The sequence below is a fragment of the Electrophorus electricus genome, chromosome 19, assembly GCF_041902795.1.
Source record: "Electrophorus electricus isolate QZ-2024a chromosome 19, ASM4190279v1, whole genome shotgun sequence".
NCBI classification, from domain to species: Eukaryota; Metazoa; Chordata; class Actinopteri; order Gymnotiformes; family Gymnotidae; genus Electrophorus; species Electrophorus electricus.
In genome coordinates, this window is record NC_137515.1 from 4882556 (window position 1) to 4904318 (window position 21763).

Below are 21763 nucleotides of genomic sequence, written 5' to 3' on the forward strand. Positions count from 1 at the left end.
TTTTCCATTTTGTTTTTACCCTGAAGTCCATTAGTTTCAATCCAGTTCATATGCATTTTCTAATATACATAGTTGGATTTTAGCATGATTCATTGACGACACATGTTTCTAATTTTGAGGGATGTTTCTAGAATGATCCTACATTTAAAAAAAAAACTATGACGTTTTAAAAAATTAGGATATTTATAGAAACATCTTTCTTTTGATGGATGTTTATTCATATTTTAGCTTTTAGCCTAAATATTTTCTGTAACTCTCTTTCATTATGCAGTGCTCTGGACAGCAGACTTTCAGTTGATATTATCAGGGATGTGAAATCTATGGTTTTGTTATTTGGGCTGTGTCCATTGAAATATTAATACAACCATTTGAGAGAGATAGAACAGCATAAATAATAGTTGTTCTTTGGTGCTGCTGTTGTTGTGTATTTTAAATCATAATTTCACCTGATGTCTTCCAGTGCTTCTAGGTTTATAACTTCACATTTGATTTTACACAGTACATTTAGAATTATTATTTTATTTTTCCTGTCTCTGTCCCTCACTAATGTTAGTGGTAACTGAGCTGTCCTTTCTATGTCTGAAGGTCATGGCTTTGATGCTTTGTCATGGCTGTGGGCCTTTCAGAACATTTTTACTTAAACTGGACCTTTTTTCAAGTGCTTTGCATCTCTATTTGTCTCATAATTGCTGATTTGCTACTTTATGACACAACTTCCAAAACAAAGTGTCTATAGCAGCATGATAAGCCTTATTAACTACTTCTGTTTGTTGCTGTTTGCAGACTGGGATGTGTTGTGGCAATGTGGATTTTTAATAGATAGTAATTGAAAGTCCTGACAGAAATGTTTCACAGGTTACCATGTTTCATACAACAGCTTAATCTCTTTGTATTCCTTTTATCTTTTAAAGTCTAAGTAAATTAATTCCACATATAATGAATAGTTGTGACTTTGAAATTATAATTTAAACATTTAGTGTCACCACCAGTCATTTCATCATGTGAACAGGTTCTTGTCTATCACTAATTAGCAAGTGTTCTTTACGTTCTATTAGGACACGTTTTATAATATGTTTGGTAGAAAAATAGATTGTGTTAACGTCAGCTGTGTCAACTTAAAATTGTGAAGCCTGACGCAATCTATAGAGCCAGAGTCGACGTGGGAGCTATCCATGGTACTGGAATTATAGGTTACGATCCTTCTGATCTGTTGTGGGCGTACCGAAATGTAAGGCCATTAAACACGAACCTTATCAGCATGAAATGTCATACTTTGCTCAAACAATAAGCATTTTCTTCAATGCACTGTAAATAACGTGTTGCTCTGCGATTCTTATTTTCATACTACATTCCTCAAGCAGAGTCGAATTTTTTTACTGTGCTTTAAACTGCATCTTCTTTGAGAGCTTTGCAGTTCTTTGGTCGTGGGTTATAACTTTTGTTCCATGATTTTTGACGTTATATATCAACAATGAATAGCATAATTTAATCCCTTAATTGTTATCAGTTGAACTACAATTTTCCAGAGGCGTGTATTTGCTATTGTCCCAGCCGTTTGTCTGCACCGGAAGCATTTACAATGCTCATTCTGTAAGGGCAGATAGACATATACCAACTGCGGAAATCTCGGTTATCCATTCTAATTCTTATGCACTTTACCGTGAATACCATTTGATGCTTTTATTCCCGATACTTTCACAATCCAGTAAAAATTATTTTAGTAGCATAAGGTACATGCTTGTCTAACTAAAGTCTTTTATATAACTAGACATGCGTTACGCCTCCCGCCAGCACGTGGTTTGGCCCGCCACGTGCAGTGGGAGGATCCTGTTTCATAGCCACACCTGCACACACCTGTATTGTGTTAGTCTATCGGTATTTAAACTCTTGTCATTGTGTGCAGTGTTGTCAGTTATTGTTGACGTAAGGTGTTGGTGTTAAATGTTACCGTGTTTATCGTGTTTGTTCCATGTTAACCGTGTGGTGTTTATTGTTTGTAAATCATGTAAGTGCCCTTGTCTTTGTTTCAATTAAATGTTCGTCCTTGTCGAGGAAGTCTGTGCGTCCTGCTCCATGCCCTTCGGTACTCGGGCAAACGTTACAATGTACAAATAATAGTTACACATAATGTATACCAGTACCTCTGCTGTAGACATTACAGAAGAAGGGTACTTCTGGGTTTAAACTTCACTTTTTGTCAATTTATAAATTAAATATGAATTATTTTATTAATGTTCTTGACTAAATTCATTATTAGTCTTGGTGGTATCAGAATACTCCGAGCACTTGTCTATGTCTGAGGGTCATGGGTTTGATGCCCAGTCATGGCTGTAGGCCTTTCAACACATGTTTATTTTAACTGACGCTTTTCTCAACTGTTTTGCATGTCTTTTTGGCTCATAATTTCTGATTTATTGTTTTATGACACAAGACCCAAAACAAATTTTATATGGCAACATGTTAAGCACTGCTAACTACTTCTGGTGTTTTTACTATGTGCAAAGACAGAGATGCATTGTGACTGACTATCTATCTATCTATCTATCTATCTATCTATCTATCTATCTATCTATCTATCTATCTATCTATCTATCTATCTATCTATCTATCTATCTATCTATCTATCTATCTATCTATTTTTTAAATTTAAAGTCCTGACTCAATTGTTTTACCATATTTCAAAACATAGCCCTTTGTGCAAAGCTGCAATGTTTGTGAAAATAGTTTTTCTTTGCAAATGTGAAGTCTTACTACATTTATTTAAAATATATTGCATATTTCATTATTTGAAATGATAACTTAAACAAGTAGTGTTTCCACCAATCATCCATCGTGGCTATGTATATTTTATTGCAATTTAAATCCATTATTTGTTAGTATGACATTTGATGAGTCACTGGCGTTTGTCAGCTGATGATTGTTTTTCCAACAATAAATTGGAAATTCCTGGTGAGTTAGCAAATGTATGTTATCAAGTGTGTGTTACCTTCTACTAGGAAATATGGTACAAAGTATTTGGAGAAGAAAACAGAAAACTGAGTGTGGTTGTTAACTGCGTTGTTAAGTTTAGAAAACTGAAGGCCGACGGAATCCGTATAGTCAAAATGAGTACGGCTGGGAGTTCTCCGTTGTTCTGAAATAAAAGTTTACCGTATAATTATTCTGCTAGTAGGCATACAGTATTATAAGCAAACTAAACATGAACACTCTCAGTGTGAAACGTCATATTTTGTACAAATATTCCATAAAATACATTAGCACCAGTAAAACGTACATAATAAAGTGATTCTCTACGATTCTTTTTTCATCTTACATTTTAAAGGCACAGTCGAATTTTATCAATATGTTTTAAATTGCATCTTTCTTTGGGAGATTTGCAGTCGTTCTTTATTCGTCGGTTATAACTTTTGTTGCCTGATTTTTGAGGTTATAAATTGATAATGAATATTGTAATTTACGCCATTTAATTTTATGAACTTAAAACCGATTTTACTTCAGCATTTATGTGCCGTTACTCCGTCGGTATTCTGCACCGTACGTTCTCATTGCGCCCAGATTGTATGCGCAGACGTACTAACGGCGGAAAAGTCCGTTATTGATGGTAGTTATGTCCGTTCCACAATTTGAATTTCACTTGATGCTTTTATATTTTGGTATCTTAAGGTATATTTTTGTCTTAACTAAAGTCCTTTGACAAACTAGACTTACGGTACTTGCTGTAAACCTAAAATACTCAGAGCGTCGCTGTTCACCATCACTTAATCTCCCGAACCTTTACGCCCATCTCTTAAATACTCAGTTGCACATTTTTATGAGGGCAAAGGCAACCGCTAAACGAAATTGAGTAGTCCGTTCTTTATAATACAAGGACAAGGATTTACCGAAAAATATATAGCGAATTTAACATTACAAAGTCGTTACGTGGAATAAACTGATATAGCAGCATTTCACCTCTGCCAGTATGGGAGGGAGGAATCCGTTATCTTCTCTGTTCATGGCGTTATTTTTCTGTCATTTGCGTGCCGCCCGAGGAGATCTGAGCTATACAGTTCCAGAGGAAACCAGACGCCAGTATGTAATTGGAAATATTGCTAAAGATCTCGGACTCGATGCTCAGCGATTATCAGAACGTAAGGCCGGAATAAACACGGAGGACAGCAGCAAACGGTATACTGATATTAACCTGAGTACAGGAGATTTGATCGTGTCAGAGACAATCGACAGAGAGAGGCTTTGTGATTCAAGAATTAACTGCATGTTGAATTATGAGCTTGTGTTGGCAAATCCTCTAGAGGTTCACCGCATTTCACTGAATATTGAGGATGTTAATGATAATGCTCCAAAATTTCTTAACGAGCGCATTACGTTCGAAATTCCCGAATCGGCTCTGAAAGGGCAGCGTTTCCGTTTGGATGAAGCGCATGACTCTGATATCGGACAAAACGGAATTAAGGACTATTCGCTCCAGAAGAATGATCATTTTGTTTTGTCTGTACAGGATAACGCGAAGGGAAGGAAATATGCTGAATTTGTATTGGATAAAGAGTTGGATCGTGAACAACATAAGGAAATTAATTTGATTCTTACCGCAGTTGATGGCGGGACTCCTCAGAGATCGGGATCTGCTAGTATACACATCACTGTGCTGGATGCTAACGATAATATTCCAGTGTTTACTCAGGAGGTATATAAAGTCGCTCTGGCTGAAAACGCGCCATTGGGCACAGAAGTAGTTACCGTGAGTGCAGTGGACGCTGACGAAGGAGCAAATGGGGCAGTCTCTTATGAATTCAGTCGCATTAGTGATAATGCAGCACAGTTATTCATGATTGATAAATCTACTGGACAAATCAAGGTAATCGGAGACATCGATTATGAATTGGAAACATACTATGAAATTGGAATCCAGGCCAAAGATGGATCTGGTTTAGCATCCACTGCAAATGTTATTATAGATATCACTGATGTAAATGATAATGCTCCAAAAATTATTATTACATTTCTCAACAATCATATCCCTGAGAATTCTATTTTGGGCACTGAGGTGGCCATTATTAATGTAAAGGATAAAGATTCAGGAGATAATCGACAGATCAGATGCTCCATTCAGCACAATGTTCCTTTTAAATTAAATCCATCAATTAAGAACTATTTCTCTCTGGCAACAACAAACCCACTGGATCGAGAGACAGAAGCCTATTACAATATAACTATCACTGCTACTGATGGAGGTTCCCCTCCATTATCCTCCTCCAAGACTATTCATTTAATGGTATCAGATGTGAATGATAATCCACCTGTATTTGGAGCGCAATCCTACAGTGCTTATGTCATGGAAAACAACAAACCAGGCACCTCTATCTGTTCTGTTAGTGCGAGAGACCCAGACTGGAGGCAGAATGGCACAGTACAGTATTTTCTGGTGTCCAGTGAAGTCAATGGTGTCCCAGTTTCATCAGTTATATCCATTAATGCAGACACAGGGGTGATCCATGCTGTGAGGTCATTTGACTATGAGCAGTTCAGAAACTTCAAAGTTCAAGTTGTAGCCAGAGATAATGGCTCTCCTCCACTCAGCAGCAACGTCACTCTGAATGTGTTCATAACAGATGAGAATGATAACTCTCCACAGATATTATACCCTGCTCCTGAGGGAAAGACTTTAATGACTGAGATGGTCCCTAAAGCTTCTCTGTCAGGCTCTCTGGTCTCCAAAGTGATTGCTGTGGACGCTGACTCTGGACAGAATGCATGGCTGTCATATCAGATTGTGAAGTCTACTGATCCAGGACTTTTCACCATTGGTCTCCATAGTGGAGAGATCAGGGCACTGAGGGACATTACTGAATCTGACAGCATGAAGCAGAACCTCGTTATCTCAGTGAAAGATAATGGACAACCTCCTCTCTCTGCTACCTGTTCTGTGTATTTACTTATTTCTGACAACCTCGCTGAAGTTCCAGAACTTAAAGACATGACTTATGAGGAGAGCAACTCCAAACTAACATCATATTTGATCATCGCACTCGTTTCTGTGTCCACCTTCTTTCTGACTTTCATTATTCTGATCCTGGCTGCGAGATTTTGTCACAGGAGAAAGCCCAGACTGTTGTTTGATGGAGCAGTCGCCATTCCCAGTGCGTATCTCCCTCCCAACTATGCAGAGGTGGAGGGAGCTGGAACTCTCCGCAGTTCTTACAATTATGACACGTATCTAACAACAGGCTCACGCACCAGTGACTTCAAATTTGTCGCATCATATAATGAGAACACACTGCCTTCAACTCATACCCTCAACAGGATTCAAAATCAAATTGATCCATTTGAAGAGCACTTATTCACTGTTGCTTCATCCGATTCTAAGGTAAGCATTTCCGAACGTATTGAATTTTTCTGTCTGTTTGTGAAAGATAAGCACCATTTTTGATTAAATATATATGGAAACAACCATTTTATACTTTATCTCTTTAATATAAATGGCTTTAGTGATCCTCAAATATTGCCTGCTTTAAATATAGATTTCACAGAATTTTCTAGCATTTAATAGTATCGACTGCATATGGCTCTTTTATTTTGTGATACCTCTTCAAAATTATCTGGCACCTATTGTTGTGTTTATGCTTTGCTTCTGTGGCTGGGTCATTGTTAAGTCCCGATTTAAGCGCTAATTCTTTGGCACAAAGATTCTTTTTTGATGTTTTACTTTTTAGTTTTTATACTGAAATCCATTCTTTTTAATTCCAGTTTACATGCAATTTTCTAACATACATAGTTAGATTTCAGCATGATTCAGTAAAGACTTGTTTTTCTAATTTTGATTGATGTTTATAGAATGAGCATACATTTATTATTATTATTATTATTATTATTATTATTATTATTATTATTTATTTATTTATTTATTTTTTAAATAAAATAATTATATTTTATTTACATTTACATTTATGGCATTTAGCTGATGCTTTTATCCAAAGCGACTTACAATTATGACTGAATACAACTTGAGCAACTGAGGGTTAAGGGCCTTGCTCAGGGGCCCAACAGTAGCAACTTGGTGGGGGGGCTTTAACCAGCAACCTTCCGATTACAAGTCAGGTACCCCTGAGCTATCACTGCCTACATTTTTTTTTTTTTTAAGATTTATAAAATTTAAATATTTATAGAAACATAATTTTTGATGGATGTTTATTCACATTTTAGCTTTTAGCCTAAATATTTTGGTAAATCCCTTTCATTATGCAGTGCTCTGAACAGCAGACCTTCAGTTGATATTATCAGGGATGTGAAATGTGTGGTTGGGCTATTTGGGCTGTGTCAGTTTAAACATTGATCACAGAATTTGAGGGAGATAGAACAGCAGAAATAATAGTTGTTCATTGTGCTGCTGCTGATGCCTACTTTAAATCATAGTTACACATAATGTCTCCCATTGTTTCTAGGTATATAACTTCAGTTTTATCTTATTATACAGTAAATGTAGATTTTTTTTTCCCCTGTCTTTATCTCTTACTAATATTAGTGGTAACCGAGTAGTCATTTCTATATTTGAAGGTCATGTGTTTGATGCCTTGTCATGGCTGTGGGAATTTCAGCACATTTTTACTTAAACTGAAGCTTTTGTCAAGTGTTTTGCATCTTGTTGGCTCATAATTGCTGATTTGGTACTTTATATCACAAGTCCCATAACAAAGTGTCTATGGCAACATGATGAGCCTTATTAAGTACTTTGGTTTGATACTGTGTGAATAGACTGGGACGTGTCGTTGCAATGTTAATTTTTAATGGAAAGTAATTGAAAGTCCTGACAGAAATGTTTCACAGGTTACCATGTTTTACAAAACAGCTTAATGCCTACTTGTGCAAAGCTGTAGAGTATGTGAATGGTATTCTTTTAACTTTTGAAGTCTAAGTAAATTAATTCCACATATAATGAATAGTTGTGACTTTAAAATTATAATTTAAACATTTAGTGTCAACACCAGTAATTTCATAATGTGAAGAGGGTATATATTTTGCATTGCAACTTGTATACATTAAATATGTTGGTATGAATCTTTGAATCCAAAGAGTTTTTAACAAGCATATTGTTTTTTTTTCCATCAGTAAATTGGAAACTCCCGTAGAATTAGCATTGGTTCTGCTGATTTTTTAAACAACTTTAGCTGGTGCTTGTTCTTTCTATTACTAATTAGCTAATGCACGTTACCTTTTGTTAGGACGCAGTTCATAATATGTTAAGTCGAAAAACAGAAAAGTAGAGATTTTTAATGTCAGAGTTGTCATGTTCTAAAACTGTGAAACCCGACGCAATCTATAGGGCAAAAGCCGCAGTGGGTGCTATCCTTGGTTCTGAAATAATACGTTACGAGCCATCTATTCTATTGTGGGCGTACGGTACTGTAATGCCACTAAACACGAATCCTATCAGTATGAAACGTTATATTTTTCAAAAATATTAAGCAATAAACGTAACTTGGTTGCCTGCGATTCTTACTTTCATCTTCCATTCTACACGTAGAATCAAATATTTTCACTATGCTTTAAAACTGCATCTTCATTTGAGAGCTTTGCAGTTGTTCTTTGTTCATCGGTTATAATTTTTGTTCCTTGATTTCTGAAGTTATATATCCACAAAGAATATAGTAAATGAATCACTTTATTGATATAAGTTGAACAACGATCTTCCTATTGCGTCTAATTCGCTATTGCCCCGGCGGTTTTCAGCACAGTAAGCCTTCACAACGCGCAATGTGTAAGTGCAGATAGACATATACCAATTGCGAAGATCTGTTATTCATTCTAATACTTCTGAACTGTATCATGAATACCGTTTGTTACTTTTATTCCCGTTAACTTCACAATCCAGAAAACACTATTTTAACAGCGTAAAGTACATGCTTGTCTTACTGACGTCTTTTGTAGGACTAGTCATGCGGTACATGTAGTAAATCCAAATTACTCAGAGCGTCGCTGTTCACCATCACTTCAGTGCATCTCCTTTCCGCCCATCTCTTAAATATTCAGCTGCACGTTTCTATGAGAACAAGCGCAGTCGCCAGGCAAAATGGAGTAGTCTAGTCTTTTTTTTAACTCAAATACGATTTAGTTGAAAATATTGAGATATTACGTTAACAACGTTAAGTGGAATTGAACGAGGGAGCAGCATTTCATCTCAGCCAACATGGGATGGAGGAAGCTTACACTTACGTTATCTTCTCTGCTCATGGCGTTATTTTTCTGCCATTTGCGTGCCGCCCGAGGAGATCTGAGCTATACAGTTCCAGAGGAAACCAGACGCCAGTATGTGATTGGAAATATTGCTAAAGATCTCGGACTCGATGTTCAGCGATTATCAGCACGTAAGGCCCGAATAAACACGGAGAACAGCAGCAAACGGTATACTGATATTAACCTGAGTACAGGAGATTTGATCGTGGCAGAGACAATCGACAGAGAGAGACTTTGTGATTCAAGAATTAACTGCATGTTGAATTATGAGCTTGTGTTGGCAAATCCCCTAGAGGTTCACCGCATTTCACTGAATATTGAGGATGTTAATGATAATGCGCCAAAATTTCTTAACGAGCGCATTACGTTTGAAATTGTCGAGTCCGCTTTGAAAGGGCAGCGTTTCCGTTTGGATGAAGCGCATGACTCTGATATCGGACAAAACGGGGTTAAGGGCTATTCTCTCCAGAAGAATGATAATTTTGTTTTGTCTGTACACGATAACAAGAACGAAGAGAAATATGCTGAACTTGTATTGGAGAAAGAATTGGATCGTGAACAACAGAAGGAAATTAATTTGATTCTTACCGCAGTTGATGGCGGGACTCCTCAGAGATCGGGATCTGCTATTATACACATCACTGTGCTGGATGCTAACGATAATGTTCCAGTGTTTACTCAGGAGGTATATAAAGTCGCTCTAGCGGAAAACGCGCCGTTGGGCACAGAAGTAGTTACCGTGAGTGCAGTAGACGCTGATGAAGGAGCAAATGGGGCAGTCTCTTATGAATTCAGTCGCATTAGTGATAATGCAGCACAGTTATTCATGATTGATAAACTTACTGGACAAATTAAAGTTATCGATCATATCGACTACGAGGAAGAAAGGCATTATGAAATGAGAGTGCAGGCCAAAGATGGGTCTGGTTTAGTATCCACTGCAAACGTTATTATAGATATCACTGATGTAAATGATAATGCTCCAAAAATCATTCTTACATTCCTGAACAACGCTATACCTGAGAATTCTGTTTTGGGTACTGAGGTGGCCATTATTAATGTACAGGATAACGATTCAGGAGATAATCGACAGATCAGGTGCTCTATTCAGCAAAATATCCCTTTTAAACTGAATCCATCTATTAAGAACTATTTCTCTCTGGCAACAACAAACCCACTGGATCGAGAGACAGAAGCCAATTATAATATAACTATCACTGCTACTGATGGAGGTTCCCCTCCATTATCCTCCTCCAAGACTATTCATTTAATGGTATCAGATGTGAATGATAATCCACCTGTATTTGGAGAGCAATCCTACAGTACCTATGTCATGGAAAACAACAAACCAGGCACCACTATCTGTTCTGTTAGTGCGAGAGACCCAGACTGGAGACAGAATGGGACAGTACATTATTTTCTGGTGTCCAGTGAAGTCAGTGGTATCCCAGTTTCATCATTTATATCCATTAATGCAGACACAGGGGTGATCCATGCTTTGAGGTCCTTTGACTATGAGCAGTTCAGAAACTTCAAAGTCCAGATTGTTGCAAGAGATAATGGCTCTCCTCCACTCAGCAGCAATGTGACTGTGAGTGTGTTCATAACAGATGAGAATGATAACTCTCCACAGATATTATACCCTGCTCCAGACGGAAAGTCTTTAATGACTGAGATGGTCCCTAAAGCTGCTCTCTCAGGCTCTCTGGTCTCCAAGGTAATTGCTGTAGATGCTGACTCTGGACAGAATGCATGGCTGTCATATCAGATTGTGAAGTCTACTGATCCAGGACTTTTCACCATTGGTCTCCATAGTGGAGAGATCAGGGCACTGAGGGACATTACTGAATTTGACAGCATGGAGCAGAACCTCATTATCTCAGTGAAAGATAATGGACAACCTCCTCTCTCTGCTACCTGTTCTGTGTATTTACTTATTTCTGACAACCTTGCTGAAGTTCCAGAACTTAAAGACATGACTTATGAGGAGAGCAACTCCAAACTAACATCATATTTGATCATCGCACTCGTTTCTGTGTCCACCTTCTTTCTGACTTTCATTATTCTGATCCTGGCTGTGAGGTTTTGTAACAGGAGAAAGTCCAGACTGTTGTTTGATGGAGCAGTCGCCATTCCCAGTGCATATCTCCCTCCCAACTATGCAGAGGTGGAGGGAGCTGGAACTCTCCGCAGTTCTTACAACTATGACACGTATCTAACAACAGGCTCACGCACCAGTGATTTCAAATTTGTCACATCCTATAATGAAAACACACTGCCTTCAACTCATACCCTCAACAGGATTCAAAATCATAACAATCCATTTGAAGAGAATTCTTTCAGTGTTGGTTCATCAGATTCAGAGGTAAGCCTATGCAGACTTATAGAATGTACATTAGCTATTTGCTTTGTGTTTACATGCTTTGCCTCTTTGACTGGTCAATGTTTAGTCTGATTTTGTGTGCTAGTGATTGAGAACAAAAATTAGATTTGAGATGTTTTACTTTTCAGCTTTTTGTACTGTACCTGAAGTTTATTTACTTTTTCCAATATTACACAGTGGGATTTGAGCATGATTCAGTAAAGACTGCTTTTTGTACTTGTTGATGGCTATTTTTTAGAAAATCACACCTTAGGTTTTAGCATAAATATTTTTTATAAATCACTTTCAGTATGTCATGCCATGGCAAGCAGCCTTTCAGTTGATCAGAGATCAGGAATCTGACATGTATGATTTTATTATCTTGGCTGTATCTTTAAAATTTTGATTAAAACCTAGTTGAGAAAGACAGAACAGAATAAAATATTTGTTTGACAGATGATTATATGTACAAATAATAGTTACACATAATGTCTACCAGTACTTCTGCTGTAAACATTACAGAAGAAGCGTACTTCTAGGTTTAAACTTCACTTTTTGTCAATTTATAAATTAAATATGAATAATTTTATTAATGTTCTTGACTAAATTCATTATTAGTCTTGGTGGTAACAGAATACTCTGAGCACTTGTCTATGTCTGAGGGTCATGGGTTTGATGCCCAGTCATGGCTGTGGGCCTTTCAACACATTTTTATTTAAACTGAAGCTTTTCTCAATTGTTTTGCATGTCTATTTGGCTCATAATTTAATGGATTGAAATTTTAAGTCCTGACTCAATTGTTTTACCATTTACCATATTTCAAAAAATAGCCCTTTGTGCAAAGCTGCAATGTTTGTGAAAATTGTTTATCTTTGCACATGTGAAGTCTTACTACATTTATTTCAAATATATTGAATGTTTGAATATTTTAAATTATAACTTAAACATTGTGTTTCCACCAATCATAAGTCGTGTCCACAGGGTAAGTATATTTCATTGCAATTTAAATCCATTATTTGTTAGTATGACACTTGATGAGTCACAGTCGGTTTTCAGCTGATGATTGTTTTTCCAGCAGTAAATTGGAAATTCCTGGTGAGTTAGCAAATGTATGTTAGCAAGTGTGTGTTACCTTCTACTAGGAAATATGGTACAAAGTATTTGGAGAAGAAAACAGAAAACTGAGTGTGGTTGTTAACTGCGTTGTTAAGTTTAGAAAACTGAAGGCCGACGGAATCCGTATAGTCAAAATGAGTACGGCTGGGAGTTCTCCGTTGTTCTGAAATAAAAGTTTACCGTATAATTATTCTGCTAGTAGGCATACAGTATTATAAGCAAACTAAACATGAACACTCTCAGTGTGAAACGTCATATTTTGTACAAATATTCCATAAAATACATTAGCACCAGTAAAACGTACGTAATAAAGTGGTTCTCTTGGATTCTTTTTTCATCTTACATTTTAAAGGCACAGTCGAATTTTATCAATATGTTTTAAATTGCATCTTTCTTTGAGATATTTGCAGTCGTTCTTTATTCGTCGGTTATAACTTTTGTTGTCTGATTTCTGACGTTATAAATTGATCATGAATATTGTTATTTACGCTTTTTCATTTTATGAACTGAATACCGATTTTACTTCAGCATTTATGTGCCGTTACTCCATCGATATTCTGCATCGTACGTTCTCATTGCGCCCAAATTGTATGCGCAGTCATACTATCGGCGGAAAGGTCCGCTACTGGTGCTAATTATGTCCGTACCATAATGTGAATTTCATTTGATGCGTTTATATTTTGGTATCTTAAGGTACGTTTTTGTCTTAACTAAAGTCCTTTGACGGACTAGTCTTGTGGTACTTGCTGTAAACCTAAAATACTCAGAGCGTCGCTGTTCACCATCACTTAATCTCCCGAACCTTTACGCCTATCTCTTAAATATTCAGTTGTACATTTCTATGAGGGCAAGGGCAACCGCTAAACGAAATTGAGTAGTCCGTTCTTTATAATACAAGGACAAGGATTTACCGAAAAAATTGACCGAATTTAATATTATAAAGCCGTTACGTGGAATAAACAGACAGAGCAGCATTTCATCTCTGTCAACATGGGATGGAGGAATCTTACACTTCCGTTATCTTCTCTGCTAATGGCGTTATTTTTCTTCCATTTGCGTGCCGCCCGAGGAGATCTGAGCTATACAGTTCTAGAAGAAACCAGACGCCAGTATGTGATAGGAAATATTGCTAAAGATCTCGGACTCGATGCTCAGCGATTATCAGCACGTAAGGCCGGAATAAACACGGAGGACAGCAGCAAACGGTATACTGATATTAATATGAGTACAGGAGATTTGATCGTGGCAGAGACAATCGACAGAGAAATGCTTTGTGGTTCAAGAATGAAATGCATGTTGAATTATGAGCTTGTGTTGGCAAATCCTCTAGAGGTTCACCGCATTTCACTGAATGTTGAGGATGTTAATGATAATGCCCCAAAATTTCTTAACGAGCGCATTACGTTTGAAATTCTCGAGTCCGCATTGAAAGGGCAGCGTTTCCGTTTGGATGAAGCGCATGACTCTGATATCGGACAAAACGGAATTAAGGACTATTCGCTCCAGAAGAATGATAATTTTGTTTTGTCAGTAAATGATAACATGAACGGAAGGAAATATGCTGAACTTGTATTGGATACAGAGGTGGATCGTGAACAACAGAAGGAAATTAATTTGATTCTTACCGCAGTTGATGGCGGGACTCCTCAGAGATCAGGGTCTGCTATTATACACATCACCGTGCTGGATGCTAATGATAATGTTCCAGTGTTTACTCAGGAGGTATATAAAGTCGTTCTAGCGGAAAACGCGTCGTTGGGCACAGAAGTAGTTACCGTGAGTGCAGTAGACGCTGATGAAGGAGCAAATGGGGCAGTCTCTTATGAATTCAGTCGCATTGCTGATAACGCAGCACAGTTATTCATGATTGATAAACTTACTGGACAAATCAAGGTAATTGGAGACATTGATTATGAATTGGAAACATACTATGAAATTGGAATCCAGGCCAAAGATGGATCTGGTTTAGCATCCACTTCAAATGTTATTATAGATATCACTGATGTAAATGATAATGCTCCAAAAATTATTATTACATCTCTCAACAATCATATCCCTGAGAATTCTGTTTTGGGCACTGAGGTGGCCATTATTAATGTTCAGGATAAAGATTCAGGAGATAATCGACAGATCAGATGCTCCATACAGCAAAATGTCCCTTTTAAATTAAATCCATCTATTAAGAACTATTTCTCTCTGGTAACAACAAACCCACTGGATCGAGAGACGGAAGCCTATTACAATATAACTATCACTGCTACTGATGGAGGTTCCCCTCCATTATCCTCCTCCAAGACTATTCATTTAATAGTATCAGATGTGAATGATAATCCACCTGTATTTGGAGAGCAATCCTACAATGCCTATGTCATGGAAAACAACAAACCAGGCACCTCTATCTGTTCTGTTAGTGCGAGAGACCCAGACTGGAGACAGAATGGCACAGTACTGTATTCTCTGGTGCCAAGTGATGTCATTGGTGTTCCAGTGTCCTCATTTATATCCATTAATGCAGACACTGGGGTGATCCATGCTGTGAGGTCATTTGACTATGAGCAGTTCAGAAACTTCAAAGTTCAGGTTGTAGCCAGAGACAATGGCTCTCCTCCACTCAGCAGCAATGTGACCGTGAGTGTGTTCATAACAGATGAGAATGATAACTCTCCACAGATATTATACCCTGCTCCTGAGGGAAAGACTTTAATGACTGAGATGGTCCCTAAAGCTTCTCTGTCAGGCTCTCTGGTCTCCAAGGTGATTGCTGTGGACGCTGACTCTGGACAGAATGCATGGCTGTCATATCAGATTGTGAAGTCTACTGATCCAGGACTTTTCACCATTGGTCTCCATAGTGGAGAGATCAGGGCACTGAGGGACATTACTGAATCTGACAGCATGAAGCAGAACTTCATTATCTCAGTGAAAGATAATGGACAACCTCCTCTCTCTGCTACCTGTTCTGTGTATTTACTTATTTCTGACAACCTCGCTGAAGTTCCAGAACTTAAAGACATGACTTATGAGGAGAGCAACTCCAAACTAACATCATATTTGATCATCGCACTCATTTCTGTGTCCACCTTCTTTCTGACTTTCATTATTCTGATCCTGGCTGTGAGGTTTTGTAACAGGAGAAAGCCCAGACTGTTGTTTGATGGAGCAGTCGCCATTCCCAGTGCATATCTCCCTCCCAACTATGCAGAGGTGGAGGGAGCTGGAACTCTCCACAGTTCTTACAACTATGACACATATCTAACAACAGGATCTCACACCAGTGACTTCAAATTTGTCACGTCTTATAAGAACACACTGCCTTCAACTCATTCCCTCAACAGGATTCAAAATCAGACTGATCCGTTTGAAGAGAATTCATTCACTGTTGATTTATCGGATTCTGGGGTAAGCATTTCCAGATGTATCTAACGTTTCTGTCTCTTTGTGAAATATAAGCAACATTTTAGATTAAATACATATGGAATCAGCCCTTTTCTACTTTATCTATTTAAAATAAATGGCTTTAGTGATTCTCAAATTTTGCCTGATTTAAATATAGATTTCAGAGAATTTTCTAATTTTTAATAGTCATGACACAGCACATGGCTCTTTTATTTTGTGATACCCGTTAAAAGAATTTTGGCACCTATTGTTGTGTTTATGCTTTGCTTCAGAGCTGGGTCACTGTTCAGTCTCATTTTAAGTGTTAATTCTTTGGCATCATAATTATTTTTGATATTTTACTTTTCAGTTTTTATACTGAAATCCCTTATTTTAAATTCCAGTTTACATGATTTTTTTCTAAAATACATAGTTCGATTTCAGTATGATTCAGTGAAGACTTGTGTTTCTAATTTTGAGTGATGTTTATAGAATGAGCCTACATTTTTTTAATATAAAACTATGATGTTTTATAAAATTTGGATATTTATAGAAACATATTCATTTTTGATCGATGTTTGTTCACATTTTAGCTTTTAGCCTACATATTTTTGGTAAATCCCTTTCATTATGCAGTGCTCTTAACAGCAGACCTTCAGTTGATATTATCAGGGATGTGAAATGTATGGTTGGGCTATTTGGGCTGTGTCAGATTAAACATTGATCACAGGATTTGAGGGAGATAGAACAGCAGAAATAATAGTTGTTCATTGTGATGCTGCTGATGCCTACTTTAAATCATAGTTACACATAATGTCTCCCAGTGTTTCTAGGTTTATAACTTCAGTTTTATCTTATTATACAGTAAATGTAGATTTTTTTCCCCTGTCTTTATCTCTTACTAATATTAGTGGTAACTGAGTAGTCATTTCTATATTTGAGGGTCATGTGTTTGGTGCCTTGTCATGGCTGTGGGAATTTCAGCACATTTTTACTTAAACTGAAGCTTTTGTCAAGTGTTTTGCATCTTGTTGGCTCATAATTGCTGATTTGGTACTTTATATCACAAGTCCCATAACAAAGTGTCTATGGCAACATGATGAGCCTTATTAAGTACTTTGGTTTGATACTGTGTGAGTAGACTGGGATGTGTTGTGGCAATGTTGATTTTTAATAGATAATAATTAAAAGTCCTGACAGAAATGTTTCACAGGTTACCATGTTTCACAACACAGCTTAATGCCTTCTTGTGCAAAGCTGTAGAGTATGTGAATTGTATACCCTTAAACTTGTAAAGTCTAACTACATTGATTTAATATATAATGAATAGTTGTAACTTTGAAATTATAATCTAAATATTGTCCCCACCAATCATTGCATCATGTAAACAAGTGATATATATTTGCATTGCAATTTATATCAACTATATGTTAGTATGAAACTTTGAGTCAAATGCGTTTTTTAACAGCAGATTTTTTTTCCATCAGTAAATTAGAAACTACTGTAGAGTTAGCAGTTGTTCTACTGATTTTTTTAAATTTTTTTAACATCTTTAGCTGGTGCTTGTTCTTGTCTATTTATAATTAGCAAGTGCATGTTACCTTCTATTAGGACACATTTCATAATATGTTGGGTAGAAAAACAGAAAAGTAGAGTGTGTTAATGTCAGCGCTGTCATGTTCCTAAACCTGTGTAGCCTGACGCAGTCTATAGTGTCAAAATGAAGTCGGTCAGAGAGCTATCCATGGTGCTGAAATAATAGGTTACATTCCATCTATTTTGTTGTGGCCATACCGTCGCGTATGGCCACTAAAACCGAAACCTGTCAGTATGAAACGCCATATTTCGTAGAAATATTAAACAAACATCGGCAGCAATGCATTATACATAACGTGGTTCTCTGCGATTCTTGTTTTCATACTACATTCCTCACATAGAGTCGCATTTTTTCATTGTGCTTTAAACTGCATCTTCTTTGAGAACTGTTTGGTCGTCGGTCGTTCCATGATTTTTGACGTTATAAATCAACAATGAATAGAGTAATTTAATCCCTTAATTGTTATAAATTGAACTACAATTTTCCTGTGTGGACTATTTGCTATTGTCCCAGCCTCTTTTTTTTTTTTTTTTTTTTTTTTTTTAACGTAAGCGTTTGTAACGCTCATACTGCAAATGCAGATAGACATATACCAACTGCGGATATCTAAGTTATTCAATCTAATACTTCTGCACTTTATCGTGAATGCAATTTGATGCTTTTATACCCGACTATTTCACCATCCAGTAAAAAATAATTTTTAGTATCTTAAAGTACATGCTTCCCTTACCCAAGTCTTTTGAAGGGGTAGACTTGCGGCACTTGTAGTAAACCCCAAATACTCACAGCGTCGCTGTTCACCATCACTTTAGCGTATCTCCTGCAACTTTCCGCCCATCTCTTAAATATTCAGCTGCACGTTTCTATGAGAGCAAGCGCAATCGCGGTGCAAAATGGAGTAGTCTCGTCTTTTTTTCACTCGAATACGATTTGGTTGAAAATATTGAGAGATTACGTTAACAACGTTAAGTGGAATTAAACGAGAGAGCAGCATTTCATCTCAACCAACATGGGATGGAGGAAGCTTACCCTTTCGTTATCTTCTCTGCTCATGGCGTTATTTTTCTGTCATTTGCGGCACGCCCGAGGAGATCTGAGCTATACAGTTCCAGAGGAAACCAAACGCCAGTATGTGATTGGAAATATTGCTAAAGATCTTGGACTCGATGCTCAGCGATTATCAGCACGTAAGGCCCGAATAAACACAGAGGACAGCAGCAAACGGTATACTGATATTAACCTGAGTACAGGAGATTTGATCGTGGCAGAGACAATCGACAGAGAGAGGCTTTGTGATTCAAGAATGAAATGCATGTTGAATTATGAGCTTGTGTTGGAAAATCCCCTAGAGGTTCACCGCATTTCACTGAATGTTGAGGATGTTAATGATAATGCGCCAAAATTTCTTAACGAGCGCATTACGTTCGAAATTCCCGAATTGGCTTTGAAAGGGCAGCATTTCCTTTTAGATGAAGCGCATGACTCTGATATCGGACAAAACGGGGTTAAGGGCTATTCGCTGCAGAAGAATGATCATTTTGTTTTGTCTGTACACGATAACAAGAACGAAGAGAAATATGCTGAACTTGTATTGGAGAAAGACCTGGATCGTGAACAACAGAAGGAAATTAATTTGATGTTCACCGCAGTTGATGGCGGGACTCCTCAGAGATCAGGGTCTGCTATTATACACATCACTGTGCTGGATGCTAACGATAATGTTCCAGTGTTTACTCAGGAGGTATATAAAGTCGCTCTAGCGGAAAACGCGCCGTTGGGCACAGAAGTAGTTACCGTGAGTGCAGTAGACGCTGATGAAGGAGCAAATGGGGCAGTCTCTTATGAATTCAGTCGCATTAGTGATAATGCAGCACAGTTATTCATGATTGATAAACTTACTGGAAAAATTGAAGTTATCGGTCATATCGACTACGAGGAAGAAAGGTATTATGAAATGAGAGTGCAGGCCAAAGATGGATCTGGTTTAGCATCCACTGCAAACATTATTATAGATATCACTGACGTAAATGATAATGCTCCAAAGATTATTCTCACATCTGTCAAAATTCCAATACCTGAGAATGCCATTGTGGGCAGTGAGGTGGCCATTATTAATGTTCAGGATAAAGATTCAGGAGATAATCAACAGATCAGATGCTCCATACAGCAAAATGTCCCTTTTAAATTGAATCCATCAATTAAGAACTATTTCTCTCTGGTAACAACAAACCCACTAGATCGAGAGACAGAAGCCTATTACAATATAACTATCACTGCTACTGATGGAGGTTCCCCTCCATTATCCTCCTCCAAGACTATTCATTTAATGGTATCAGATGTGAATGATAATCCACCTATATTTGAACAGAAATCCTACAGTGCCTATGTCATGGAAAACAACAAACCAGGCACCTCTACCTGTTCTGTTAGTGCGAGAGACCCAGACTGGAGACAGAATGGGACAGTACATTATTTTCTGGTGTCCAGTGAAGTCAGTGGTATCCCAGTTTCATCATTTATATCCATTAATGCAGACACAGGGGTGATCCATGCTTTGAGGTCCTTTGACTATGAGCAGTTCAGAAACTTCAAAGTCCAGGTTGTTGCAAGAGATAATGGCTCTCCTCCACTCAGCAGCAACGTCACTGTGAGTGTGTTCATAACAGATGAGAATGATAACTCTCCACAGATATTATACCCTGCTCCTGAGGGAAAATCTTTAATGACTGAGATGGTCCCTAAAGCTTCTCTGTCAGGATCTCTGGTCTCCAAGGTGATTGCTGTGGATGCTGACTCAGGACAGAATGCATGGCTGTCATATCAGATTGTGAAGTCTACTGATCCAGGGCTTTTCTCCATTGGTCTTCATAGTGGAGAGATCAGGGCACTGAGGGACATTACTGAATCTGACAGCATGAAGCAGAATCTTGTTATCTCAGTGAAAGATAATGGACAACCTCCTCTCTCTGTTACCTCTTCTGTGTATTTACTTATTTCTGACAACCTTGCTGAAGTTCCAGAACTTAAAGACATGACTTATGAGGAGAGCAACTCCAAACTAACATCATATTTGATCATCGCACTCGTTTCTGTGTCCACCTTCTTTCTGACTTTCATTATTCTGATCCTGGCTGTGAGGTTTTGTCACAGGAGAAAGCCCAGACTGTTGTTTGATGGAGCAGTCGCCATTCCCAGTGCGTATCTCCCTCCCAACTATGCAGAGGTGGAGGGAGCTGGAACTCTCCGCAGTTCTTACAATTATGACACGTATCTAACAACAGGCTCACGCACCAGTGACTTCAAATTTGTCACGCCTTATAATGAGAACACGCTACCCTCACCTAATAATCTGAAGAAGGATCTAACTGGTCCATTTCAAGACAATTCTCATATTATTAGTTTTCCTGCAGATTCAGAGGTAAGTTTTTTGTAGACATTTTAAACTAAACCTGACTTGTAACCATTACACTGATTCTGTGTATTCATTAATTACAGTGAACAGTGGTTACTGCTGATATTGTCTTGTTATAATACTTATTTATTAATATTTATTAATTATTATTATAATTATTCATTATTATTTTTCGTCCTAAACCATATATATATATATATATATATATATATATATATATATATATATATATATATATATATATATATATATATATATATATTTAGCATTGCAGTGATCCAATCAAATTTTCAGTTAGCTGTAGTTGCCCATATGGTTAAAAAGACATCTAGAATCACTCATGGCTCTCATGTCACAGTGTGATTTTTGTGTATGTGCATGCCTGGCACATCTCACGATTCATGTTTCCCAAGTTATGTAAAGTCCACATGAGCTTGGAATATGTTACTTAGCAAATGTGCCATAACTGCTAATCACTTTTTCTTTTCTTTGGCATTTTTGATTAATTCGTAATTCATAATTCATTTCTTGAAGTAAGTAGTGATAGCTTCATTTTCATTGAATGGTCTCTTTGGAATAGTTTGTAGTTTTGTGAAGCTGTTGCTATATGAGCCTGTTCCATGTTGGAATTGATGTGGTCACAGTGTTGGCAGGCCAATTGGAGAATGAAAGT

The 21763-nt window shown here is 37.4% G+C and overlaps 2 protein-coding genes across 8 annotated transcripts in view; both read left to right on the plus strand.

The window, feature by feature from the left end:
- LOC113588740 (protocadherin gamma-C5-like) overlaps positions 1–21763 on the plus strand; it is a 206808-nt gene that overhangs the window by 19816 nt on the left and 165229 nt on the right. For 3 of the 7 annotated variants that reach the window (XM_081702172.1, XM_081702173.1, XM_081702182.1), the window contains exon 1: positions 3830–6364. The exons of 2 other annotated variants lie outside the window; for them this stretch is intronic. In XM_081702172.1, coding sequence (XP_081558298.1) covers positions 3962–6364 — 2403 coding nt within the window. In that variant the 5' untranslated portion in view covers positions 3830–3961. Of the gene's footprint in view, positions 1–3829; positions 6365–9036; positions 11594–13570; positions 16106–21763 lie in introns of those variants that run through there. 2 more of the 7 variants (XM_035535495.2, XM_035535499.2) reach the window with 2 other exon arrangements.
- Positions 18560–21763, plus strand: part of LOC145643372 (protocadherin beta-16-like) — a 38465-nt gene continuing 35261 nt past the window's right edge. Inside the window, exon 1 of the mRNA XM_081702185.1 lies at positions 18560–21096. Coding sequence (XP_081558311.1) covers positions 18688–21096 — 2409 coding nt within the window. The 5' untranslated portion in view covers positions 18560–18687. The remainder of the gene's footprint in view (positions 21097–21763) is intronic.